General features: G+C 38.6%; 1 protein-coding gene across 1 annotated transcript in view; it reads left to right on the top strand.

Moving 5' to 3' along the window:
- The window catches only part of STK26 (serine/threonine kinase 26), a 32,140-nt gene extending 8,642 nt beyond the window's left edge, over nucleotides 1-23,498 (top strand). Inside the window, exons 3-12 of the mRNA XM_071569033.1 lie at nucleotides 7,114-7,344; nucleotides 14,149-14,205; nucleotides 15,789-15,897; nucleotides 15,991-16,148; nucleotides 18,670-18,855; nucleotides 19,475-19,623; nucleotides 20,278-20,371; nucleotides 20,862-20,924; nucleotides 21,015-21,151; nucleotides 21,553-23,498. Coding sequence (XP_071425134.1) covers nucleotides 7,114-7,344; nucleotides 14,149-14,205; nucleotides 15,789-15,897; nucleotides 15,991-16,148; nucleotides 18,670-18,855; nucleotides 19,475-19,623; nucleotides 20,278-20,371; nucleotides 20,862-20,924; nucleotides 21,015-21,151; nucleotides 21,553-21,577 — 1,209 coding nt within the window. The 3' untranslated portion in view covers nucleotides 21,578-23,498. The remainder of the gene's footprint in view (nucleotides 1-7,113; nucleotides 7,345-14,148; nucleotides 14,206-15,788; nucleotides 15,898-15,990; nucleotides 16,149-18,669; nucleotides 18,856-19,474; nucleotides 19,624-20,277; nucleotides 20,372-20,861; nucleotides 20,925-21,014; nucleotides 21,152-21,552) is intronic.
- The last annotated feature ends 3,334 nt before the right edge of the window (nucleotides 23,499-26,832 follow it).

Here is a 26,832-nt window from a genome sequence, read left to right as displayed (position 1 = left end):
CAAATGATACGAAAGACACACGGAATTTGTGGGCCCTCCCCCCCTTAATTCCTCCGACTGTTTGGTATGCCAGGCTCTTCAGACAGGGGAGCAGACTGAAGAATATGCAGCTCTATGCAGTGGTTTGGGGGGCTTTTTAAAATAAAGACACCAGGAGGTTAAAGAGTATAGATACATAGAATGGAAGCTAAGTGGGGATCCATTGGAAGCGTAGGATATGTAGGATACTCAGTTACAGAGAAACTCATTGTCACGATAAATTTCTCTTTGTTTCTTTTGAGGACTCTTTGTAAGCAATCAGTGTAAGTTTTTTTAATTGCCTGTACCAAAGAGCTAATCTTTGGGACATGTGGGTTTAGTCCTTTTTTGTGCTTATTTATGCTGTTTCCTAAGCTGCTTTATGCTGTGTTACCAAAGTGAAAGAAAACCCAAGAACAGAGGAAGTGAGTTCAGTGGTTTCCATTTTCAGCATAACGTACAATGACAGCTCACATCTGCCACAGGTCAGAGAGGGTTTGAACATGCAGGTGATTATTTCCTTAAAAATATGACAATGGGTGGATTTGAATGCTGATTTTAGAGTTTGGATAGTCATATGAATTTTCAGGCAGCTTGCCTTATGGCTGACTTAATGAAAACAAAGCCATGTGAGTTTTTGTTTTCTATTTTTGCTCTTTTGTACTCAAGTTCTCCAGGTTCTCACTAAAAATGGCAATGAGTCTTGGCCTTGTCAGATAAGGGAGATATTCCATACAGGGTAACAGTGGTCACATCCTATTTAAGCTAAAATCTAGTGTTTACTACCTGCTGAGTAGAAAAGTTTGTAGATGATGTAAAAGTCTGATAAAATCAAATTATTTTGTTGTTAAAATAATTTTCTCTTCAGTATATATCACAGAGTGTTAGTAAATATAATCAAGTATATATAAATAATAAGTAAATATAATCAGGTATTTACTGTCCTGGTCTTTGAGTCTTGAATAGAGTTGCAGGATTTGAATGCATCAGAGTTTATTTACGTGCCAAAGTGGCTGAGAAGCAAAAGTGTTTGTGTTCAAGATGGAGAAAAAGAGACATTTACAGGTTCCACCCTTGTCTTGAATGTCTGCAGGTTCATTTCTTGCTGGTTCTTTGTAAGTAATAATAGATCTGCACCTGTGCCTTCATTAACTTCAAACTATTTAAATTTTTATGTATACACACACACACATGCCTGTGGCACTGTTTCTGTGAATAACTTTAATTGTATTAGGATTTTAAAATAAAATTGGCAGAGGGAGGTGGTGAGGAGCTCTAGGAATTAAAAGCTATCACTACCTGTGATGGCTTTGTTATAAAGAAGTAAAATGTTCCTTATGCAGGTAAAATATGGAAATATATTTGTAATATAGGTGAATATATGTTGTTATTTAATTTAATATGCATGGTTTATAATTAATACGTGTGTGTAGATATATATGTGGTATCTGAAACTCCAAGCAGATGGGGCATGGGAAGACACTCAGCTAAGAATATCTGTTCATAAAGATGTTACTCTTAAGAAGTATTGTAGCCTATCGGATTTGCCAGTCTTATTCCCTCTTAATTTCTGGGGTTTGGGGATGGTTTTTTTGGGTCTGAACAGAGGAAAAATTTAAGAGGTACTTTATTATCTGAGAATAGATAAATGCCTGTGAATGGGCTGATCACCTCTGATTTCATAGCATTGAACCCAGATGGAGCATTTGGTGAGAATCAGATGAATGCTGAGAACAGATAAAGTGTCTCAGCTTCTCATGTGTTTTATTAACTTTCAAGCATCTTTTAAACTGACTGAATTTCACTTACTAATTCTTAAGACAATAAAAGGTACCTTGGAGATTTTACAGATAATAAACTAGGCTTCATTATTGCTGTCTAATTTTATTGTTAGCCATGATTCAGATAGTGGGACTTAAGAGAAAAGGTGCAGTGTGTGCTGGCACCAGCAGCAATGTTGGCACACCTTTCTGATCTGGCATTGGAATGCCAATGTAACTGTGAGGGTGCTGAACACATCAGTTACTGGGGTGGTTTTTTGGTGGCAAGTTGGTTTTTATTTGGTTTGATTTGTTTTAACTGCTTTGCCATAACACAACCTCCTTCTCCTCAGCCTTTCCTTAAGGTAATTCTTTTCATCAGATTTTACCTTTAACTGATTCCTGACTATGAAGGTCAGGGTTTTATTTTAGTGAGCAATTGCTTGAAATGACAGTCCTTTAAACACAGGTAATTCTGGTGGCTTCCAAAGATACCAGTACCTGTGAGGCTGCTGAAAAACACATGAGGAAATGCTGTATGTTACCAACTTCGTATGAAATCTTTTGAACTAATTATTGTATCTTTATGTAATGCATATTTGAGCAATGTCTCCCAATGTAGGTGAGCTGTTCTGTAGCACTGCTACAATTCTAAGGAGACTTTTGTTCCAGATAAGGCCAGGGAGATGCTTGAAAGTCCAGACACTGTACCAGCATTTCTGGGTCAGGTTTTAGAAATACTGTTAAGACAAGAGGACATATGTTCTCACATTGACAGACTACTTAGAGGAAATAGCACAAGATTGTTAAATTATTTGCTTTGGGAATCTAGAGGATTTTGGGGTTTATTTTGTTACAATTCAAGGCATTAGTTCAGTCTCTGTCCAAGATTTTTTGAAGCTTTATTTTTTCGTTCAATTGTTTTCAGTACCCTGTAATGAAATTCATAAATGAGCATACTCAGACCTCTTTCTTTAAAAGAGCTGTCCTGCTCTGACAGATCCTGAAGCAGCCTGGCATACTGTTTCTTCTAACTTAGTGTATGTCATTAGATGTCTCTATCATCTTGGAAGTTGGATATGCAGTGTTTTAACTTTGTTTCAAAGAATGCAGAATTTGGAGAACAGAGAAGTGAAATGGTCAGAGGTGGCAAAGAGTCAGCAAGCAGAACACGGGCAGGACATTGCTACAGAAACAGGTGTTTATCAGAATCAAAGGAAAATGCTTACATAAGCAAGACTGGCAGAATACTTGATACAACAGCTGGCCAAAATTATGTTAAAGAAAAAGGTTGCTGGCAAAAATGTTGCTGTAGTGTTCTTTATTTGGGGCTCCTGAGCAGGATGTCTGACCAGAGGGACTTCTGAGGTCCCTGTGAAACCGAATTATGTGACTCTGTCTGTGTACATTCCTGTGTGTGTAAACACATCCCGTGATGGCTCCTGGTTGGGTAAGGGAGGGGACATTCCCTCAGGACCGCAGGCTGCAGTTGTGCTGGGCTGGTGACATGGTGGAGTTGGTGCAGAGCAGAGGGCTCGTCTTGTCCCGCTCGTGCTGGTGCTGTTGGTCATGTTGGGAGACCAAAGCTGGATGTGAATGTGCCTGTGCTTGTCGTGCTGCTGCTTTGTCTGTGGAAACCAGCTCAGGGAGGGGAAGAGCAAGGCCTTCTCTGCCTGATCTGTCCAGTTATAGGTGTTATGTTTGGAGAGGTGATGAAGGAGCCCATAAATTGTCTATTGTATTGTTACCATCTGCCACCCAACAGACATGGCTTCCCATGGAAACCAGTATTTAAAAAAAACAAAACAACCAAACAAAAAACCAAACCAGCAAACCCAAACCATTTACTCATTCAAGTCTCTGGTTTCAAAGATTCTAAACCTTTTCCTCATTCAATAAAAGATCTGTGAAAGAACAAGGAATTGGTGGTTTTACTCAGGATTGGTAATAGTGTAGAAATCTTAATTTCTACCATATTAGAAGCTTAGCTGGCAGCTGTGTTGCAGAAATTCACTGGTATGTATTGAGGGTGTGAATACACACACACACTCTCACACACGCTTTTATTTATATAAAATATATCTCCATCCTTTTCTATACCTTTGTTTACAAAGTACTCTTTTAAAAAATTTTGTTTTGTTTCTATTGATTGTAGAAAAACATTCCTGTAGAATAGGCTGAAAGACAAGGAAATGAAGAGAGGTAACAGCAAATCTGTTTCAAAATGCAGTCTTTGTTCTAAGGCCATGTTTTATGTTATGTGGTGTTAGAAGTTTGAAGTCCTTCCAAAGGACATTATTTCCATTTTAGCCGTAGTTGGTCAGAAATATTTGTCCTTATCCTGGAGTGTCCTACAGTCCCTTATCAGCCTCAGTGAGTAAGAGAAGCTGTAAAGCTGACTTTGCTTGCTGTGAGAGGATTTTCTGAGAATAGAAAGATGGGACTGTTTCCTCAAGTAGTCCTGCACAGTTTGTTCTCCTCTGCTGTCCCTCAGTTCCACCTCTCCCTCCCAGGGATGTACGTGGAGTTCTGTGGTGCTGGAAGTCCAGCCATGACTGATCTCTCCCTGCACTCCAGCACTCACACCTCATGTCATTGGGAATTGTTGGGAGTTAAAATAGCCTGTACAGCTCTGATTCACCTGAAGTAGCTCGGGGGAGAGAGATTGTGGGCCTGGTGTGTTCTGTTGATGATGATTAAGTGGGTGTGTAGGATGGAGTGATGTGCTTTTCCACTCAGGAGCCCAGAGGAATTTTCTGCTTATGGTTTCTCCCCAAGCAAAATCCCAAGTGTTGCCCTTTGAGTTGATCAGACATTTGTAAAGGGCTGGATTAGCTGAGTTATGTCTGTGATTAAATTGCTTTTCTTTTATCTGACTGGAAGTGTTTTAACAGGTCTAATCTTAAATCAACAACAGTGATTAGGCAGCATGAATGGCTCCTGAAATCCCAGCTTCTAAGTGTGTCTTAAATTGAAGCTAATTTTTGTGAGGATGAGCTTTTTATGGTCAATGAAAAGTTGTGCCAATGCTCTCTCTTAACTGTTTTGTTGGAGGTCTGTGTCTTTGTTTATTGTAAATGGAGAAATGCCAGTTAATTATGCTTTATTGCAACTAATGCAGTTCAGGAACACTTCAGGTTCCTGGCTGAAGAACAGTGTGGCAGAAGGGAAAGGCTGTGTGGCAGTCACTGCTTCTTTTGCTGCACCTGTCCCTACAATAATTTTTGAAACACACCTGAAAATAGATTTTTAAATTCATATTTTTTAAAAAAAAAGTTTTTTAGTCATAACAATGAACGATTGCAGGAGCTGGTGCAATAGTGTATGGTTATCTTTGGGCAGTCTGAAGATTTACTGGTGTTTGGGACCTTTTAAACTAAAAGCTTTAGGAGCACCTGAAGCCATTGGTAATATTCTTTCCTGGTATAATAATATTAGTTCTCACAGTTTTCAGAGCAAATAGCACTCATCCTCTCTTTTTTCATTTGCTTTGTTTATTCATTCATCTTTTAAGTCTTTCACTGGCTCTACCTACAGAAGAAAACACAAGTTTTTTTGCTTAACTATTTCTCAGGATTTTTTTATTTGTTTGTTTTTAACAGAACAGAATAGCAGTGAGCTCGTTACAGACAAAGGAGAAATGCCTCATTCTTGTAATGTGCTGCTCAGGAGCAGCAGTGTGTCTTGTCTGTTTGCAAAATCTAAAAATCTTAACTCCACAGATCAGCATGAATTTGCTGTACTACTTGATGTTCCATCCTCTTGTGCTAGCAGAGCTGACAGCTTGGTTCATGTGAGCAGTGAACTGATTGAGCTGAAAATAAACCTGACAAATCATATGGTTAACTCTTAGCTAAATCTGTTTCCTGATTCATTTCACCATATTGTGGAATAAATTCTGACAGAAGGGAAGAAGCGACAATAAGGGCCCAGTAGTAAGAAAATGAGACTGTCCATTTTGGACTAGGTTAAAACAGCAATGTATTTTTTTCCCCCCAGTAAAGATTTTCTCATGAGTTCTCAAGAACTCCAGGATTTTCTGGAGTTTCATGTTGATTTTGGAGTATTTGGTTATGTAGGGTAACCTGTGCTTTGGGTAGAATGTCTCTCTGCTGGCACCAAAACTGTCACTTCTTTTGCTGGCTCTGTGTGTCAGGGTGCAGGAAATATGTAAAGCAAAGCCTCTATTTCATATTTTCAAAACTTGCTGTTGAATTAGAGGGCTTCTTTTGGGCAGGTGTTTATTCATCAAATACTGATTTGTGCAGTGAGTTGCCCCGTTCTGACAGCAGTAATGTGTTTAATTCTGTTGCTCTGCAAAGAATGGGCTGTTCTGTCCCCTTGGCATGTCTGTCTTATGTCTTCAAAACACTTTTTTGTAAACTTTTGTACTGTGAAGTTCTGAAGTTCTGTGTTCCTAAACTGTGGAGCGTGTCATCCATATCCTTCAGAAGTCACTGCTCTGATTTTTGAATACACAAAGTTCTCTAAGCAGCCACATAGCATGTTTTATCTTGAAAATGACAATTTGCTTTCTTTTTGTTTCCCTTCTGACTACTTGAGCTGAGAAATATAAAACATTTTTATAATACCCATTCTGGTGATCTTAGGAGTAGTTGCCCAGCAGAGACCCCAGGCCAGGTGTCCCCAGTAGTGCTGCTGGTGCTCTTGCTCCCCTTTTTAAGGCACGTTTGGTGACACCGCCCAGTCCCAATCTCTGCCCCAGTTCCGTATTGAGCACCATCCTTCTTATTCCTTCACTGAACATCTCTCAGTCCCTTCTGATCAGCTTTCTTTCAGCATTTGTAACTGCCCTGAACACACCTGGTCTTACCTGAAGAACCCGGCAGTGAACACCAGGTCGTGCCTTCCTCTCCCAGCCACCCCCTGCTGTATTATGGAATGGGGAGCTGTGTCTGCCCGGGCTGTTGGCCAGGTGGGAAGCCCAGCCTTTTCTTTCTGGGTGATGCTGTTGGTGCTCCTGTGCCAGTCGTTGCATTCCTCAGTCTGCTGCACAGACAGGATTCATACTGAGAACAGCTCCCTTCATTCGTTTTAGAGGGTTGTTACGTGAGGAAGTGAAACGAGGTTTGTACCCGACTCCCTCCCTGGTGAGGCTCATTTACCTTTGACAGAGTTGCATAATGGATGTTCTGTAACTAATGGCTGAATTAGGAGTTTGTGTGCAGGAGATAAATTTATCTGATGCAACCCTTCTGGTGATGATAACTCTGTATGTTGTGCTGCTTGGGAAGTAATGAGGGCTAATAACTTGGAAGTAAATTAAGTAACTCGTGTATCTTTTTTGCCCCTGCTTTTTTTTTTCTTTTTCTAGAACCACAGAGCAGACCCAGAGGAACTATTCACCAAACTGGAACGCATTGGGAAGGGCTCCTTTGGCGAGGTCTTTAAAGGAATTGATAATCGGACACAGCAAGTGGTTGCTATAAAAATCATAGACCTTGAGGAGGCAGAAGATGAAATAGAAGATATCCAGCAGGAGATAACTGTTTTAAGTCAGTGTGATAGTCCTTATGTAACAAAATACTATGGATCATATTTAAAGGTAATGTATGCTATTGCACAAAGATTTGCTAGAATGCTGCTGGGAAAACCATTTAAAATTGAGTGAGATTTATCATGACAACTTGACATTTTTTTAGTAGGTTTTTATTTTATTTTGAACAGAGCTTTCCAGTTAATTTTCCTCTTCATACTGCTTGCTCTTTGAGGCTGGGATTTGCACAGAATGGCTAGGGAATGATCAGAGTTGATAAAGAATTCCTTTTGCCATTGCTGTTGCTCTTAGACCTCAGTTTTCTCTTCTCCCTCCACTGTCTCTTGCACAATTTTGTGACCGTTCTGGGCAAGGAAAAAATACCTTCATAGCTATAGAAACAAACCCCATTCCTGGTGTGGAAAGAAACCCTGCACCATGTAGAGATGTGTTGGTAATTATGCAGCTTTGTAGGCCTGAGACAAAGTAAAACTGACATCAGCAGAGTTATGTAATCCCTGGGTGAAATGTTATCTAAGGCATAATTCAAAAACAAACAAACAAAAATGAAACCCTACAGGAATCCAAACTGTTGAGTAAGACTTTTCAACTTGCAAAACTGTCCAGGTATAATCACCTTAAATAATGCTTGAATGTTTTGCACTGCAGACACGTTTTAGAGGATTTAGAAAAACCCTGAAACCATTTAATAAAAGCTAAAGTGTCAGTCATAGTTAGAACCATATTAAATGTCTGGAGGGAATTATTTCCTTGTATTTGGTGTTTTGTTTGTTTATTTTTTGTTTATTTGCTTCAGTTTGGGGATTTTTTGTTGGTTTTGGAGAAGGGTTGAGTGAGTGGTTTTGGTGTCTCCCTCAGCATTTCTGGCTTCTTAAAGTGTAGTGGGTTTTTTGACATTCTATAGACAGATCTCTGATAAACGTTCCCTGTGTCACATTGTGCTGTACCTTTCAGTGATAGGTACAAGTACTTGAAGAAATTACTTAGTTGTATTCTTTGTAGATTTTTTTTCCTGTTTAAATCACCAAAGTATTCAATATTTAGTATTTTAATGCCAAGTGGCAAGTTATTTTTCTGTACCCCAAATACTAAATTCTCATTTTGTCTATAATATAAGGTACCTGTAATGGCTTTGTTTTACTCTGTGTTCTTCGTACCCCAGCAAACATACAAATTGTCACTGATGTCCCATCTTTGTTTCTCTTTATTGGGCTTATTCATTAGGATTTTTGTTTTGTTTGTTATTAAGTAATAAAACTCTGAGAAGTAGGATTTATTTTCATGCATCACAGTGTGTTAGGACAAGACAGTTCTTCTCAAGATAACTTTGAATTCAGCTACTAATGTTCCCCTGGAGCTGTACACAAATGGTAGTGCAGATCCAGACACAATCAGTGTTTTTTACAATCCTTTATTTTCTGTGGTGAGTCCTAAATATCCTCCTGAGTATCCACCATCTTAACTTTGTCTTGTAAAAGCCCATTCGAATGGGTCAAAGTAAATTTTGGTGGTTTTGCTTGGACGTGTATTTGCTTGCAAAAGTGTTTTGTGAAATTTTGAGATTAAGCAGTGATTTCAGCAGCAGGAAAAGGGGAAATTGAGTTGAATTGGTGGGAGTTTGTTTTGTTTGCTCTTGGGGGTTTTTTGTTTGTTTTCTGTGAGGGGTGGTGGGTGGAAAAAGCTCTTTAAGTTATGGCTTGAATAGGAAAAGAAAATAATCTCTTTATTATTTGCAGTGATACAGGTGTGGAAAGCATAGTATAGTTATTCTATCCCTGCTGTACAACTATCAATTTCTGGTGAGGGTTTTTTATTTTTTAGAAGTTCCTGGCAAATACCAGATCATGTTGGTGCTGCAGAACTTTCCTCACCACTGTGCGAGTTCTTTCCATTTCTGTTCTAAATGGATAAATTTTGAAAGATTAATACTGATCTCTTGTTTACTTTTCACACTTGTAGTGTTTTGGGGGAGAGAAAATTGCTGTGCATGGAGCTTGGGGAGGTGTTTGTGGACTTTGGTTACTTTCCCATTCCTTTAAGAAATTCCTCTTTATTAAAAAAAAAAAAAAAACCAAACACAAAACCCCCTAAAAAGTGGTTCACAGGAATGTTTTTCATCTCAGATTGGCATGAATAGGTCATTCTGCTGCTTGCTGTTCCCCAAGTAAATGAATAAAAATGTCCACAAATAAATGAGTACTTTTAATTCTGTAATTTAAAAAAGTTACTTTTAAAGTAGTATCTTTTATCTAAATATTTCTTAGACTAGATTTATCCTTGGTTACTAATACAAGATCTTTCAGCTTGAGACTCCTCAGGAAAAGAGGGAATTGGCTTTGTTAAATATGCAAAGAATCTTTTATGCTGCCTTTTCGTTTTAGTAATAACAGGTATTTTGAGAGTTGTATCTGTCTACTTTTTTTTTACTTAATTGCTCTGCCTTTTAACTTTTATTAGCTATGTCTTTGAGAGGTGCTGTCAGCTTGACTCTTTGGCTGTGTAGTACTTTTAAGGATTTAATTTCTCTATATAATGTAAGTATTTCTTGGAAACAGGGAAATAGGTACAGTTGTGTACTAAATGACTGTATAATTAAAGGCTGAAGAACACTGAGATTAAATTCTGAAAATTAAGGCATCTTATTTCCTACAAAACAAAGTCCTGGCCTGCAGAAATCAGTAGGAGTTTGCCATGGATGTGACTGGTGTGAAATTCACATTGAAAGTGATCCCATGTGCTCGTTGCTGGATGCTTCAATTTATCTGTAAAATATCATTGAAAAATTCCTAGAAATACCTTTTAAGATAATGGCTAAAAAGAGCATAAGCCTACAGTAAATAGAAGGTATTTCAAAATTTGAGTTTTCCTTTTTCCTTACAGAGAAATGAAACAGTTGAGCCAGTCTGCTGTCTTTCAAATTATGCTTACGGAAGTAGTTATGGAATAGAAATTCAGAATATAAAACAAAAATATAGAATATGAGATAGATCTATTTTATTAAAGTATATTAATCATACATCTGGCTCTCTCTGAAGCTCTAAGAATGCCATTAGAAATGTTTGTGAGTTTTAGACTGTTTAAATGAAAGAAACTTGGTATTTTCCTGACTAAATACCAAAGCAGACCCTCAGTGCAAAGGCATTCAGGTTGCCTGTAACACTTACTGATGTTTCTTAGTTCAGTAACCTAAAGCTGGTTTAAATCTTTAAAATTGATGTTTTTACTTTGTAGAAACTGCATTTGAGGCTTCAGGTTTTTCATGTGGGCCTCAGTCCATCCAGTTGAACTGTAATGGAACATCTTCTGTAGTAACCTATTCTGGGGTTGTTTTAATCAATTTTAAGTAATCTTTGAGTAAACACATCGTTCTTGTCACCAGTTTGTAGTTAGTTTGAGTTTTCCCTCCAGCAAGATCACATATTCCGTAGTTGAAAGTTGTTAATGACTAAAACACGAAAGAAGAGATGTTAATTGTGAGGGAGTTCTAATTGCAGGCATTTCAGAGGAGTGATTCTATTTTTGCACAGTCAGTTCTATATGTTCTGCAGCTTGGCAGTTTGCTCACACTTCAGGGTGCAGGGGCAGCCCTGTGGCTGGTGGGGATGGGGTGGGCCAGTCCCAGAGAGCCCAGGGCTGGCCAGCTGCGTGCAGGCCCTTCAGGTGCCTCTGATGCTGAAAGGCAGGAGGAGAGAGGGGCTGTATTTCAGTTACTTGACTTACTAATTTGTAACTTAGTCAGCCGTGTAAGTTACTTCTGTGTTCTTCAGCCTGGCTGCTCATTAGCTACAGCTTGTACATCTGACTTGTAAATGTGGCCTTTAAATGTGGACAGTCCCTTAATAGTTTCCATAGCAGTGCAGTGTTATTTGTAAGTTATCAGGTATTTCAGTCCTTAAAAACCTTATCATTGGTACAAGATGGCAAGATGTGCTTCTTAGAGGTTCTTGGAATAAAGTTGGTGCCAATTTTCAGGTTTTGTGACACAAAAAGGTGCAAAACTCCCATAATCATTTCATTTGGGTACCTGTATATCTTGAATTTTGAAGTTCAAATGGGAATTTCACATTGAATTAACCTTAAAGATTAGGCAATAATAAATTTTTTCCTAATTTTCCATTGGATATCTGTCAAGGTCAGTAATGTTTACTAAACATCCTGGTGGATGATGTGCAAGCATGAGTATAGTCTAAGAATGCACCCCAATAAACACATTTGTGTATGATAGTAAAATATTTTACCTTTATATCATCTTTCACAAATGTTTGTAGAATTGTCCAAGCTTAGAGCTGTATTAATGCAGCTTCTGTGGCAACCTAAGTCCTGATGTAGGTGTCTATAGATGTTCGTATTTGTAGAAGCTCAGGATCTAAATTTGTCTCTTCATTCCATATTGCACTTTGATTGCAATTAACATCACATCTCAATAAATAAAACATTAGGTGTGAAGGGTACCCATGGAAGTGCATAGGAATGCAGCAGTGTAAGGTTAGGTAGCTAAAATGAGTGTTTTCCTCAAGCCTAATGGCTTGTCACAATGTATTGCTACTCTGCCAGTCCAGGCAAGAAAAGATTAAAGGTATTTAAAGTTAGCCTAGTTCTGGCATGTTCTGGTTACACAGATTTGTGAAACTTGGCAAAATGCTTCAGCTGTACTTTCCATCTCATCCCATAGAGAGAGATCTCTTGGTGACTGAAATTCTATAATTGTTTCCTTTATTTTTGCCATTTAGACCAGGGTGTTCTGTATCTATCCTTGTAGCTATCACAGCCAGCTGGGCTTGCTCTTTTCTTCTGCAATTAAAACAAACCTAAAGTTATTTTCAGCCTTTCAGATTTGATTGTGGAAAAACTCTATTGTAGCATCCAGAGACTTTAATCAGAATTGTACAGCATTTTTGTGCAATAAAGTTTTGGAACAATCTAAAGATACTGGTTTTTCTACATTGTCTATTTATACTTTGCTGACTGAAAATAGCTGGGAAAAAGGTTGTTCAAGACTGGCTAGAAAATATCCACACCCGGTTACAGTGGATAGTAGCAGCAATTTCTTTGAGATATTATTTGAGAAACACAGAACTTACTCATTTTCACCTAGTGCTGTTTTCAAGTAATAGTCAAATCCTCCAAATATGTCTGGTAACCACAATGTTTGCCTTGAACAGGAGTTCCTTGCGGGTCTTCTGAGCTGACAAAGTTGGGCTTTATAAGAACTACTAAAATTAGCCAGCCCTTCCCTGCTGAGATCATAGTATTGGAATAGACTCTCATAAATGGTGTGTTTTTTAAATTCAGTATAAATCTCACAGAGCACACTTTGTTAAGGTATTTAGATGTGGTGCTTCCAGAAACTGCACCTTTATTTGCATGTGGAGTTTTCTTTAAGATTTCTGTCCCAGGGCAGGCCATGGGGTGGGAAAACATGCAATGGAGAATGTAAGGGGCTTTAAAGAGTCCTCCTTCCCTGGGTCTGTGCCCTGTTGTAAGGAATTAGCACTAGGAAATATTTGCTGGAGACTTACACAGTGTGCATGGTACCTCACCAGCTCTGGTTCAGTGGAGTATTTTTAATAACTAGTTTTTATTTTAAGTAAATGTATTTATTCACAAAATTTCCCAGAGTAGTAGCCCATAGATTCATGTTTGAGTTTTGTCTGAAATGTGAGTGGACTCTGTCAAGCAAGTAGCAGAAGGTCCCAGTTTTGAAACATACAGTCTGTAGATGTACCCAGTCCTTCCAGTTGTGTTCCTGTGAACCAGCCACCCTTCACAGCAACGTGGCAAGGACAAAGTCAGCATCCAGACATCAGTGTTAGAGGAATTGTCAGTTCTAGTAGTTGAGACCTCTCCACAGAGAAGGTGCAGGAACTCACATATTGACAGGGGCTGAGGATCAGACAGTGTATAGCAAAGGAGTGCATGAGCTTTGCAGTGCTGCTAGACACAATTAAAAAATAATAAAAATTCCTAAGATAGGTGCCTCAGGTCATACACATTCAGTTGAACTATATTGCTCTTATCTTTGACCTTTCAATGGGTGATTGTGAACCTCTAATCTGAAAACTTGAGAAACCTGAAGATTTTTATATGGTTGCAGGTCTGGCAGTGCAGTTTCTCCTGGCTGGGGGTTGTAGTGGTGCTTTGTTATCTCAAAGTGGGAGCTCCCTGTAGGGTAGCAAGCAAGTTTTGTGGCAGGGAGCAAGTCCTTAGGTATAACCAACACAAACTGGAGCTTGTGGACATGTCAGATCCACATTTGCACAGATACCATGTAGGTGAAGAGGCACTTTTGCAGCTGCCTCCATTAGTCTTTAAATTCCTGTTGTCTTTGAAACATGGTCACGCTCACACTCTTGCTCTAAAGTCATCCTGAGTTCTGAGTATTTTCCTCATATACGAGATGTGGTGGTGTTACAATAAAGTTTCCTATTAGAATTGTAATGTTTCTGTATCACAAGTGACTGGAATTGGTAATTCTAATGCAAAGACAGTCTTTTTTAAGAATCACAACCTTACATTAAAACATTTAGTTTAAACTTAAACCACCACCTAATCACTTCTTTCTTTAAGTTCTGTTGCTTTAGGTGAAATCACTTTAGATACTAGTTAGCAGATTAGTGGTGATGGGATTTTTTCATTGCTTTTTTAAATACAGAAGTCAAATTTACTAATTAATATTTTAGACTTCACAGGAACTCTGTGATCATTCTACAAGAAGTAATTACGTGTAACTTGGTGCTTAATGGGACTTTGCATTTGCCTTCTCCTAACAGTGTGCTGGTAGTCTATTGAAATCTGTATAACTTTTTTTTATGGCAGCCTTGGACTTCTAACAACTCATGTTTTCCTTTGCAGGGCACAAAATTATGGATAATAATGGAATACTTGGGTGGAGGATCAGCTCTGGATCTTGTGAGTATATGATTATGCATTATAAGTACCAGTGAACTTTACTTCATTGTGCTTTTTTATCACTTTATAAAAATCCAAGTACCTGGAGGCAGCTGGTATTATGTCACTGCTTCATTGTAGTGCTCCAAAAGTAGTTCTGTTACATTTAATTCATGTTAATTTTTAAATTTTGCTCTTTGTCTCTAAGTATTAGGAAGCACCCGTTTGTTCTCAGTCAAATGCAAGGCAATGTTTTTTTAGTATGAGAAGTATTTTCTTGCTGTATGTGGTGGGGTTTGGGGTCCTCTGTCCATCCCTTCTCACCTCATCCCAGCAGAAGTCATTACACTTAAGTAAAAAATATTTCCTCTAGGTTTGAGTCTCAGGGATGAATGGAGCTTGTGTCCACGGATAAAGCTAATTTGAACTGGTTAAAAGGTGTTGGGTTTTCCATTTTCAGTAAAGCCTGAAAGTGCCTTTTCTTCAGATAGTGTGGCATTTGTGGAGGGTGCACGAGCACAGTCCACAGAGGGTGGCTGTGGTTTCCCTGTAGTTTCAGTGCGGCTCTGCCTCGGCTGTAACACTGCAGACCCACCCTTTCCTGTAAGATAATGCAGCTCAGTCTGTCTTTGTGTGATTCTGAAGGGAAAACACCATGTCTTCACTATTACAGAATGGTGATAATTAGGTATTTGCTAACAGGGGTCTTGTCTGTGGGAGTTTTGAAGTCTGTACTTCACAAATCTATTTAAACTTCTGTACGGAACTACATCACATCAACTCAGCTACAAGAATGCAAAAGCATAGTAATTATGTGTAGCATGTGGTGGTTTGTAGCTCTGAAACTTGGCCTTTTTGAGTAATTGATTATCTCCTGTGGAGTGCCAGGAATAGTGAATAGCTTTTACTAGTGGCAGTTTAATCGCTGAACCTTTAGAAGAATAAAATTTGTTCTGCCACATTGGCCTCACTTTGCCATATCATAATTTCATGGTGTTCAGTGTTTCAGTGCTGTGTTGTTGGTATTTTTTTAATGGCAGAATGACCCACCTTAATTGCTTCTGTTCTATTCACCTCCCTTTCCGATGTGCAGAGTTTATACTAACTCCATACCAGCAGCATGTTATGTTTATAATGCAGAAGCAAGTGCGAAATCAAAAGTACTGGAACAAGTCAAAATTACATCATTAAATTTTAAACCCACAGTCAATACATTATTCTATTCTGAAATACACTGGATCACTTAATTTAATTAATCTAAATTGCAAAATTCAATCTGCTATGTGTGCTGTCTGTAGGGAAATAAAACTGTGGAAAGTCAGTTCTTGCTTTTCGTGTGCTTTACACTCTGAGAGGAGCACAGAGTGTATGTTGGAGGAGGAGCAGCATTATCAATGTATTATCCATCAGCAGAGTTGATTCTGAAGATGATCTTTCCAGTGGCACCTGTTTCTACTAGAATGTTGACATAATTGCATATTTCATGAATTGTCTTAGTTCTCTACTTTAGAAAAAATCTTCAAGAGTAAGATTTAATTTAATCAATACCAAGGCAAAAATTAGATAAAACACTAAAATTATTTTCATGTGTCTTTTCTCTAAAGCTGCGTGCTGGCCCCTTTGATGAGTTCCAGATTGCCACCATGCTAAAGGAGATCTTGAAAGGTCTCGACTACCTACACTCAGAGAAGAAAATTCACAGGGATATAAAAGGTGTGTAACATTTCAAATGTTACTTTTTTAAAGCCTTTAAATACCACAAGAGCAGCATTCTAATTTAGATTTTATGTTATTTCCCCTTGGCAGCTGCCAATGTGTTGTTATCAGAACAAGGTGATGTTAAGCTTGCTGATTTTGGAGTTGCTGGGCAGCTGACAGACACACAAATTAAGAGGAACACCTTTGTTGGAACCCCATTTTGGATGGCCCCTGAAGTAATTCAGCAGTCAGCATATGATTCAAAGGTAAGTGCAAGAGTAGAACACCTTTGCTTTGTATCTGATGATCCAACAGATTTTTTGCTTTTAGCTCTATCAGTGTAGAGGGAAAAAAAAGTAGATTTCAAATCACAGGATTTCAAATAGTCAAAGCAATAGTAGGATTAAATTATTTTTATACAGTAATTCCATGTCATTGTACTCCCATGCAGGACACCTGCAAAGTCACCAAGTAAATTGACCACTGCCATGTCTCTGTCAGAGCAATTCCCAGGATGGTTTCAGTGTTGTGGGGTGCTTGGTTTGGTTTCAGTTTATTGTTTCTGATTTAATTCAAACAGTAATAAAGTACTCACAAAGTAGAATGCCACCAAAACTTTGCAGTTTATTTGAAGCCAGGGTGGTGGCTGAAATTCTACTCTCTTCTCAGATTTTTATGCATAGCTCTGAATATAATTCCTTTAATGTTATTTCTGAAGGCCTGTGCAATGCTGAAAATTTTAGCACAGGTCACTGATGTGAGAAAGGTAAAAAGTAACTTGTTAGCTGTGGTAGCATTATGGCCCCATTTCTTTGTCATGGGAGCTGTTGATGGATGACTAATTGCAAAGGAGAGTTTCCCAAATGTCAGCTAGCAGTAGGAAAGCAGAGCTGCTCTGCTTTTCTGAGGATTGGGAACTGGTGCTACAAATGACAGTAAGGAGGGGACAGTCCCCTCTTCTCCTGTGCTAAACCCCCACAAGATGATGTGGAGTGTGTGGTTAGGGAAATGGCTGCAGGTTTCAGGGCTGGCATTGAACTTCCCACTCTGTAGAGAAAACCTTAAATAAGAGCAATAAATCTAAAAATCCTGATATGTGCAAAGTAACATTTTCATGCTGTTTTTTTGTTAAACAGTAAGCACAAAACTGTAATTGTGATGTGCACATAAAGGAAAGACTGTTGACCATCTGAGGTGTCCTGAAAATATCCACACTGCGGAAGACTTTCCCAGGATCATTCAGACTTGAGGGAATTTGTGTACTTGTCACAAGGGTTCTTGCTGATAAGAAAGTTGTAATTCTCCTGTTTAGGGTTTAAGTGGTGCAACTGTAATGTGCTCCCTGGGGCATTTTGGAAAAGCACCTCACCCTGCTTTAAAAGAGTGTGTTGGCTGGTCATATTGGGAAAAATTCCTCTTCTGCTTGCCCTGTGTATAGATCAATGTTACCACTCATTCATTTACATTTTCCCAGCAACCTGATCTTTTGCCTCCTGTATCTTCTCAGGATGTTGCAAGAGCAACGTCCTCCCCCTGTTCTTTCCATGCCAAAAGTCTGGTGGAAAAAACACAGAGGATAGAAACCTTTGGTAGGGGACAGACAGAGGGTTTGGACAGATTGTACTTCAATTTCCCGATTAATACAGATTAATATTTTGGTATCTGGACTGAATTTTTGAATTTTAACCTTTCTTCTTCTCTTCCTACTCCAAAATGATGTAAAATAAAATGATGGAAATTATGGAAATCCACATCTTGCAAAACATTTTGCTTCAATCACCGTTGTTGGTTATGGTATTTCAGTAATAAACAATGAGCTAATTTAATTATTTGATGATAAGTACAGCTATTTTAGTCCTTGTGAATGGGAAGGGAATATTGGAGAGATGCAAATTTTAACCCTGATTTACTCTCTGGCAACTTTGGTTTATTCTTCTGTGCCAAGTGTAGTCAACTATTGCCAGCCTCTTTTTAATGAGAAGCACCTTCTGTGACCCTCATAACTACTATAACTTATCTAAAAAGATGCAAATAATGTATATTTCACTTGGGGAAAACCTCTAAATCAGGAAATAATGTTATAGTTCTGGAATTCTGTGGTTATTTATGATAAGAAAATATCACAAGATATTTTGATACAAAGAATTTGTTTGTAATGCTTACTTTTAGCTAAAATAAACAGCATGTCGTTATTATTCAGAAACTTACACTGTGAACTTGGTGTTTCAAGTCTAACTAGTTGTCAATAAATCTCCAGCTGAATTCATCAAGCAGTCTGTTAGGGATGAAATTAAGTGTTCACTTGCTGGATTTGATTCAGGTTTCTGCCTTGTTCCCTTAGAATGAGCTGTCAGACAAGGCTGGACACCTCACTGCATCTTCAGTTTAAAACGTGACATCACCGTGCAGTTTGGCTACCTAAAGAAACTCTGATTTAGACATTGGAAATTTGTGGCAGTTTGTAGTTAACATATAGGAAAAAAATCAAAGGAAGATCAGTGTTTCTGAAGCCTTTTTCAAAAGCATGTGAATTTAGGTGCCCATTTAACTTGCAGTGTCAGAACAGTGTAACAAAAGTGATGATGTTTGTTATTAAAGACTGACTAAGTCTGCCAGGTCTTTGGGAATCAAGCATTCCCAAAGTATTAGAAAGGAATATTTGGATTTTCTACTTAGAAGACCAAAGTTTTATTATATAAGTGCCATACCTGTGAAGGTTTCAGTTACTAAATACTTAGTCATAATAGCCCATAGTTTTCTACTAAAAGTCCTTTTCCCCTTTCTCAGGCCGATATCTGGTCTTTGGGAATCACCGCGATTGAACTGGCCAAGGGGGAGCCTCCCAACTCTGATATGCATCCAATGAGGGTTCTGTTTCTCATTCCGAAAAACAATCCTCCGACTTTATTAGGAGAATTCAGTAAACCTTTTAAAGAATTCATTGATGCATGTCTGAATAAGGACCCCACATTTGTGAGTACATCTGTGTGTGTGTGTGTTTGTGTTTGTATACAAGTGTTTCAGTTCTGTTTTCTACTCTCTGGTGCTTGTGAAGTATTTTGCTGGTGTAGTGCATCATTTATGATTGAAATCATTTTGAGACTATACTTTCCACTGCAAATGTTAGAAGTGCTTTTTAGTAGCTTTATCTCCATCCTGTTCTCTTGTTTAAAGTACTCAAAGGAGAAGGTAGAATACTGAAAGAAATTATGGTGGCAGACACAGGATAATGTCATAAGAGAGGCTTTAACAGAGGACAGAATCATCTTAAATCCTTTTCTCCAGCACAACTTTTGCTGTCTGATTTCATCTTACAGGGAAATGTTGCATTGGAGAATTTTGATTAGTCATTTTCCTGGGTGTGACCTTCTAACATTGAAGGATAAGCTGTGTAGTCTGTGGGTGACTTGATTGTATTTTTAGACTGTTCATAAATGTGGATTACTGGTTTTTCTTGACTTCCTGTTTCACTAAGTTCCTGATGCTGTACAACTTAGCCCTAGGAGGATGTTGTCTTACTAAACCTCCCCTATTAACATTTAAAATCATGAAATGTTAGCATAATGTTAAATATTTAAAGTGTTTCTTACAGCGCCCCACTGCAAAAGAACTTCTGAAGCACAAATTCATTATGAAAAATGCCAAGAAGACTTCCTATCTGACAGAACTGATTGATAGGTTTAAGAGATGGAAAGCAGAGGGACATAGTAGTGATGAAAGTGATTCCGATGGTTCAGATTCGTAAGTTTGTTTTCAGTTTAGTCTCTTCTGTGTTTTTTTTAATTTATTTAGATCATTTTAGGTTTGCTTCAGCTTCTCTGTGTAATTAACTCCATTTCTGCACACCTGTCTTTGTTCCATTTGCTTTTCATTGGCTTCTTTCAAGAAAACCCCCTGTATGAGCCTAAAGGCTAACGCATAAGTCAGGCTGTGCACTCATCACTCTTAAACTCTCTCTCTGAACTCAATTTCAGTTCTGCTTAAGTGCTATGTATTTCCTAGTCTGAGGCTAGTGGTTGTACCAAAACCAGTGAATCACAATTAGAGATATTACAGAGCAAGGCTGAGGTGCATGAAGAAGTTTGCACAATGCCTGTGGAACAACATGCTTTCTGTAAGTCTCTTGCTTTTCTGGATATCAGATAACTGTTTTAAATGGGATGCCATGGGAGAAGGTGAGCTTTGTGGGTAGATAACATCTTCTGTTTGCTTTGATCGCATTTCAATTTATCCAGCCTCTTTTAAAGATCAGTTAATGTTTCAATCCATGTTTTTCTTCTTATTTTAAGGAACATGGAACTAATCTGTATAGCTTTGTTGTGTATTTGGGTTGCCTGTGCTTGCTTGGTGTTATGTTGTGACTAGTATTATGCACATCATGTCCTTTTCCTTCAGGGAGTCCAGTAATAAAGAAAATAACTCTCACCCTGAGTGGAGCTTTACTACAGTTCGGAAGAAGCCAGATGCAAAGAAGCTGCAGAATGGGACGGTGTGTACAGTCTGGAGTTCTTCTCTCTGACTGCTGGTTCTGAAGCCAGTTTAAACTGGAGGATGGTGATAAAACTTAGTATAATCACTTTTCATAAGAACCAGCTATTTTTTTGTAATTCAAGAGATGATGCTTGTTAGCAATATTTCCTATGCCCACGTCAGCCTCAAGTGCAGAATATCCTGCAGATTTACTGCTTAGATCAGTATCTGTTCACAGAGATGAGAATTTAAAAGACTTACATTAGGGAGTAAAAACTTAACTGGTTTTCTGACCCTGTATGACACTGTTTGAGATGTGCCATCAGGCATTTATTTCAATGTTCCATAATGTTTGTTGATATACTATGTAGGCCTTTGTTGATTTTCTGATGTCTTTTAAGCACTTTTTAAAATTTAACTGAACCTCCCAAACCACATGTGCTGTGTTAAAGGCAGTGTGTATGTTGTGTGGGAATATGCTCATGTTATCCTTATTTGTTAACTTCTAGGATCAGGATCTTGTTAAAACCCTGAGTTGTTTAACTATGATAATCACCCCTGTGTTTGCTGAGGTAAGTTTTGACTTAAAAAACTTCTTTGAAAGTATTAGCCTAATGTCTGGTAACTTTTCAAAGTTCCACCTGTTTTGTTTTGCTCCTCAGCTCAAGCAGCAGGACACAAATAATGCTAACAGAAAGAAAGCAATTGAGGAACTAGAAAAAAGCATCAATATGGCAGAAGCAACATGTCCAGGGATCACGGATAAGATGGTGAAGAAGCTTATGGAGAAATTTCAGAAGTAAGTAGTTTAGTAGTAAGTGACATGTGCTATGTCCAGTGCTTAAACTTTTAGCTTTGGTAGTTACAGCTAACACTTTTTTTGAGACTAAAACCAGTAGTAACAATTACTGTATCTGGTCTTCTAGTGATGGAACTTTACTGTACTTGTTGTATCTTGCTTCCTTTAATTTAGGCCACAGTTTTGTTGTAAGCATATTTGTAGCCAGTAATGGAGACAGAGACTCTTGATCTTACCTGTTTTAGGAATATTTTCTTGAGAATGCCACTTCTGGTGTTTTTTTCCTATGAACCAGTGACATGAAAGCATGTACTAGTTTAGTGATGCAAAAATAATTACGTGCTCTTTGCCTAGCTGAAACAATATAATTGGAAAAATTTTACTTTCTTTTTTATCTGTAGATTTTCTGTTAATGACTCATCCTAAGAAACTTCACACAATTGACTGCTGTTTCGTATGGACCCAGTGAAACCCACCAAAACTACTTCAAGCTTGGCAGTGCTTAGCTCATGAGCTCCTTGTGCCTTTTGGATCTTTGCAACATACTGATGGTGATTGAGGATTTGAAAGAACCTACTCAACTATTTTGTGGCAGTGCACATGGTTTTATATTTTCAGGAAATTATTTTGTAAAGAACAACTTTTAATATTGTAGTTTCACCTGTTTAATCTGATAAATGTTGAGGTGCAGTTTTGCTTTTAGAAATAATCATTACATTAGTTGATAGAATGTGCAAGTACAGTATGTTTTGATGCTGTTTTGTTCCTGTACATGGGGTAGTACAGGTCTTTTTTATTCATGAGTTAAACTTTTGTAAATCACTAACAAGCTTCAGAGAAAATAGCTTTTTCACGAGCGTATTCAAGACATAGTGTAGTGGTAAAGGGTATTGCTGTAGCACCTGCTTCAACCAGCATTTAGTTACCGTGCCCTGAAAAACAAACCTGCAACAGTATCTGTTTTAATTCTGAATTGGTACAGTATTTTAGGCAGCTCTATGATTAAATATATTTGAGAGCAATATGTCAATAGTTTGCAGGTGATATGTAGCAACAGGTCTATCCTGATGTACAGTATGTGTATTACCTTTTAGAACAGGTTTCGAAGTAGTAATTCAGTCTTACATCATCATGGTAGGAAAATTTAGAGCAATACAGTTGAGGGGGTGGGGCTTTTGGCAATAATGGACAAAACCTGAAGTCCAGTTTAACTTAATTTAATTTTTTTCCTCTGAGTACACATGCCTGGGTGGAAGGGAGCCAGAGAAGCCGAGCGTGTTCCGTACCTCACACACAGGGATCGGTGTAACACCAGCGTTCTGTGTGGTGGTGTTGTTTCTCCTGTAAGATATTTATACACATTTTTTGTTCTGAAATACATTAAATACAGTACATCAACATAATTTGTTTATAATTTTCTGAAAGTGTATTTTAAATATGTATTTACTAGTTAATATGCAAATAACTGAGTTATAGATATTCTTTCACAAAAAGGTAGTACTGTGCAGTACGGAGTGATTTTTTTTCATAAAAAGTAGGTAAGACTATAAAGTTGCTTTCAGTTATATATTTATGGTACTGCTAGATGGGTAATCTCTTCTGTTGTTTTTGGGGGGGTTGTTTGTTGGGGGGTTTCTTGTTGCTTTTTTCCCTTTTTCAACCCAGTATGTATATTATGCTGAAGTTTTGAACTGGGGTTGTTTTTCAGTACTTAGCTGTGGAACTGTTGGTGTAAATTTATTTTTGATAAAGGCTGGGTGTGTTTATTTTATGGTTCAGACCTGCACATTTTGTTTTTGCACAAAAGTCATTTTAAAGAATCTGAAATATATCTGCCAAATATTGAAAAAGTAATGGTGTGCAAGTAAATACTGCATTTTCAGTCAAATGTTGCCATTACATCATTTTTATATAAAGGACACTCGTGAGAGATGGTGGTTAGATATGCCAAGGACAATTATTTTCAATGGTGCCTACACTGTAAAAAAATTACTTTTAACTCCTTGTTTTAATTTTAAAAGAAATGTTTCTGTTTAAAACTTTCATCTGCTATATAACTGAAATTCAATTAGAATTTATATCTGAGAAAAAAGTCTGGAAATAGTTTTTGAAAACAATAATGTTATGGATTAAATAAATATTTTTATAAATGTAAAAGCAGCAAAAGTTGTAAATACAGTTGATCTGAAGCTTTACAAAATAACTGCATCACAGAAACAAATTGTAGTGCTCCTCTAGCTTCTCTAGTTGTTAGTCTTGTAAATCTGTTTATAGATGAAGCTTATTTCAATGTTTTGGGGGGTTTAAAATGGTTTAAAAATAAATATTTAAGTTCTGTAAACTTTGATGAGCTTGTTCTGTTGTGCATTTTATTCTGGATTTTAGCAGATGTGCAGAGGTGTGGACATGGCTCTTTCAGACTTGTGTCCTAGTTCAGGAATGGTTGATCCTTGCATGACTTTGTGGGAGTGCTTTGTGTGGGTTCCCCCCATGCTGTTCCTGTCCAGGGGACACCTGCCAGCAGCTGTGCCTCAGGAATGGATGGAGCAGCCCCAGGGTTCGGTGTGATCCCATTCCTGGAGAGGAGACTGCAGGCTCTGTGGGTTCAGGCAGACACGTATGGCCAGTGAGGACAAGGGAGCGATCTCAGAAGGATCTGACTGCCCTGGACCTCAGCGCTGGGAGTGAAGGTGCACAAGGTCTGTGCCACAGATCCACCCAAATCTCATTTTAAGGAGCTCCATACTATTTTTCAGAATTAAAAACATTTTTACTTCTACGTCACTTTCCTTAGGGTGTTCTTTTTATGTACAAGTCAAAGGGGAGAGGTGATGGGAATTCCTGCCAAATTTTGTAACTGTTGGCTCTACCCTATTGAGACAAAATCATTAATCTGTGCAACTGTATGAACAATTCTGGGTAGGTGGGGTTAGGTACTGACACACAGGAAATTGGAACCTGACCTATTTATAATAAGACTGTAGCAAATTGCTGAACTATGATGCCTCTTCCTGTGAAGTGAGTGGGATTGTCTACCTATCTCATGGGACAGCATGGGGAAAACCCCAGCCACATGAGTATAATATAGCCTGGTTCTCTTACAGCACAGTCCATTCAAGAAGGTTTGTTTTGTGCTGCACATGGCATTTCTGCTCCTGAAATCTCTATGCATCTGAAGAGTATCATTAACTCCTATGAATGGATGTCTGTATTGCTGGCTACAGAGAAGACCTGTCTTTTTCCCCACATGTGTTAGTTATTGATGAAGTGTGTAACTTAATCAGCAGTATTCTGTTGCTGGCAAATAGCTAATGGAAAGACATATCAAAATATTCATGCAGGAACCATCTTTGTGCTCGTTTGGTTTGCCAGGCTTCCCACGGTAGGCTGAGAAGAGTTGCTACTGAAGTAGTCTTATCAAAGTAGTCTGAATTGCAGAATAGGGGAATGTATTTGTTCTTGGGTAGATGAGTCCTTTATCAGTGTAACACTCTTAAAGCCTTTGGTTTCTGACCCCTCTGTTTGCTTCTGTACAGTAATTAAGTGTTGTCCCACCTGCTCCTGCCTTTGATTGAGTGTCGGTAGCTGAGTAGGAGATAGGTAGGTTTTTGATGTGTTTGCACAAATTTTAGCAGTTGTTGAAAGTCTGATTTTTATCACACTGTTTTATTACAACACTGGAATAAAATTATTTTCCTCTTTGCAAAGTTTTAATGGTATGTATGCTGACCTGTCTTATTTCACATCTTTCCAATAAATGAAATAACACTTAATACAGAGATGAGGTATGCTGAAGCCTGTCAGTGCTTCTCCAAACTCAAGTTCTTTGAATACTGTGTTCATTTTGCTTCTTTTTATTTCCTAAAACCTCTACTAAAAAATTGCTGAACATCATCCATCTGAATTTCAAGATCAGCTTTATCTGTTTTATCTAAATCTTTATCTGTTTTATCTAAACCAGTTATGTCAGTCAGAATGCACTGAGTAGGTTAATGTTTTTACACTGCAGTGCTCCTGTGCCTCCTGCCCTTCAGTGTTCCTTCCATGTTTAAGGGCTGTAACAGTTGACATTTTCCAGGTACTGCTCTCTGTCTTTTACCAGCAAATCAAATACTTCATGTCCTCTCTATATCCTTGTTTTCTTCCCTAGAGAAACACAATCACTTAAATAGATGTTCTTACCATTTTGGGGTGAATAGGGCTGAACAGGGACCGGGGGGAAGGATGTACTCAAGTCTTGTTTCAGTTGTTCTCAACATATGAGGCACTGCTTACTGGAATTGTTCCTTAATTTTAGTCAATCCCAAGAATGCTGATTTACCCAATGGATGTAGCTTGAAGATGTTAATTTCTGTCAGTTGCTGACAAGCTGCTTTGTTCCTCTGCTATTGTTGACCATCCTGTAGGATGTGCTGAGGCACAGTGCCTATGCTGTGCCCCAATGCTCTCTAGTCAATGGAAAAATCCAAAAATAGTTCCCAAGTCCTTGTTTCTCCTTCTCAGTGCTGTTTTCCCAGCATAGTCTTGAACACCAGAGCTGGCAGCTCCTGAAGATTTGGGAGGCATAGTTGATCCCTCTTGCTGGGATTGTGTCTGCTCTGGGACATGGTAAAGGTAAAGCTGGTGTGGGCCAGCCCTCACCTGTGCATCCACCTGTGCTCAGGAGCTTACAGTGAATGTGGGTGTATCCCTGGGAGGTTCATCGTCCCAGGGCTGGGTGTGCAGCCTGTTTGAAACACTGCTGCTCTTTTAACCCTCTTATCACATTGTGCACACAGGCTGCCTTTCTCTGGAGCGAGTGGTGGTTCTTTCCAAGGTGCAGAGCTTTGGGAAAGGGAAAAAACAACTCTAACCAGAAGGATTATCCCTTTTTTTTTTTGATAGAATGTGTGCCAGAGCAGCATGAGGGACCACTGTACTTCATGGCTTCAGCACAGGGTAACCAGGAGGAGCAGCAAACCTTGCAGTGTGCTCACTTTTTGGTCTAATGCATTTCTTTGGGCAACCAGCCAGGAATGTGGCAGTTTCCAGCAGCATTCAGGGATCTCAGCAAGTCTTCCCCAGTTGCTGAGGCACAGAGGGAGCCAGCAAGCAGTGCAGGAGAGGGAAACCAGCTCCTTGGTGCAGTGAGGGCTGCCCAGGAGCTGGGAGGAGGAGGGCAAGGTGGGCGGGGGGTGCCTGCAGGGCTGAGGGTGCAAATCACACAGGCCAGAAGAAGGAATGCAAAACTTGGTTTTGAACAACTTATTTTTATTGTCCACCTTCTAAAACAAAGGACAGTGGCACCTAAGGTGAGCACTACCCATAAACCCATTTATTTTTGCCTTTTAGCCTAATTCTTTTTGTCACAGCTTTCTTGTTTCTGAAATCCATTCCAGCAGGTCACAGTGCTTTCTCCACTGTGGATTTTCGGGGCTGTCCCTCTGCTTACAGTCATGTAAGACTTACAGGATTGTTTTTAAAGAAAATTACCAAGATCTCTCCTAAAATCTTGCAGAGGTGTCATCCTCAAAATTTCTGAGCAGATTTAGTGTAAGTTTAGGGTAATAGTAAGTTCTGTAATAAAAATATTTCCAAGAAGCGGCCTGTTCCTTTCTTCCTCCTGCCTGAGATCTTTTTCCCCACACTGCTTGACTGGGGCCTGATTTGGGGAAACAAAGCACCCTCTTACATGCCTCTCT

This window comes from Pithys albifrons, chromosome 14, assembly GCF_047495875.1.
Source record: "Pithys albifrons albifrons isolate INPA30051 chromosome 14, PitAlb_v1, whole genome shotgun sequence".
NCBI classification, from domain to species: domain Eukaryota; kingdom Metazoa; phylum Chordata; class Aves; order Passeriformes; family Thamnophilidae; genus Pithys; species Pithys albifrons.
Note: the sequence above shows the minus strand (reverse complement) of the source record. Positions and strands in the feature narration are given on the sequence as shown.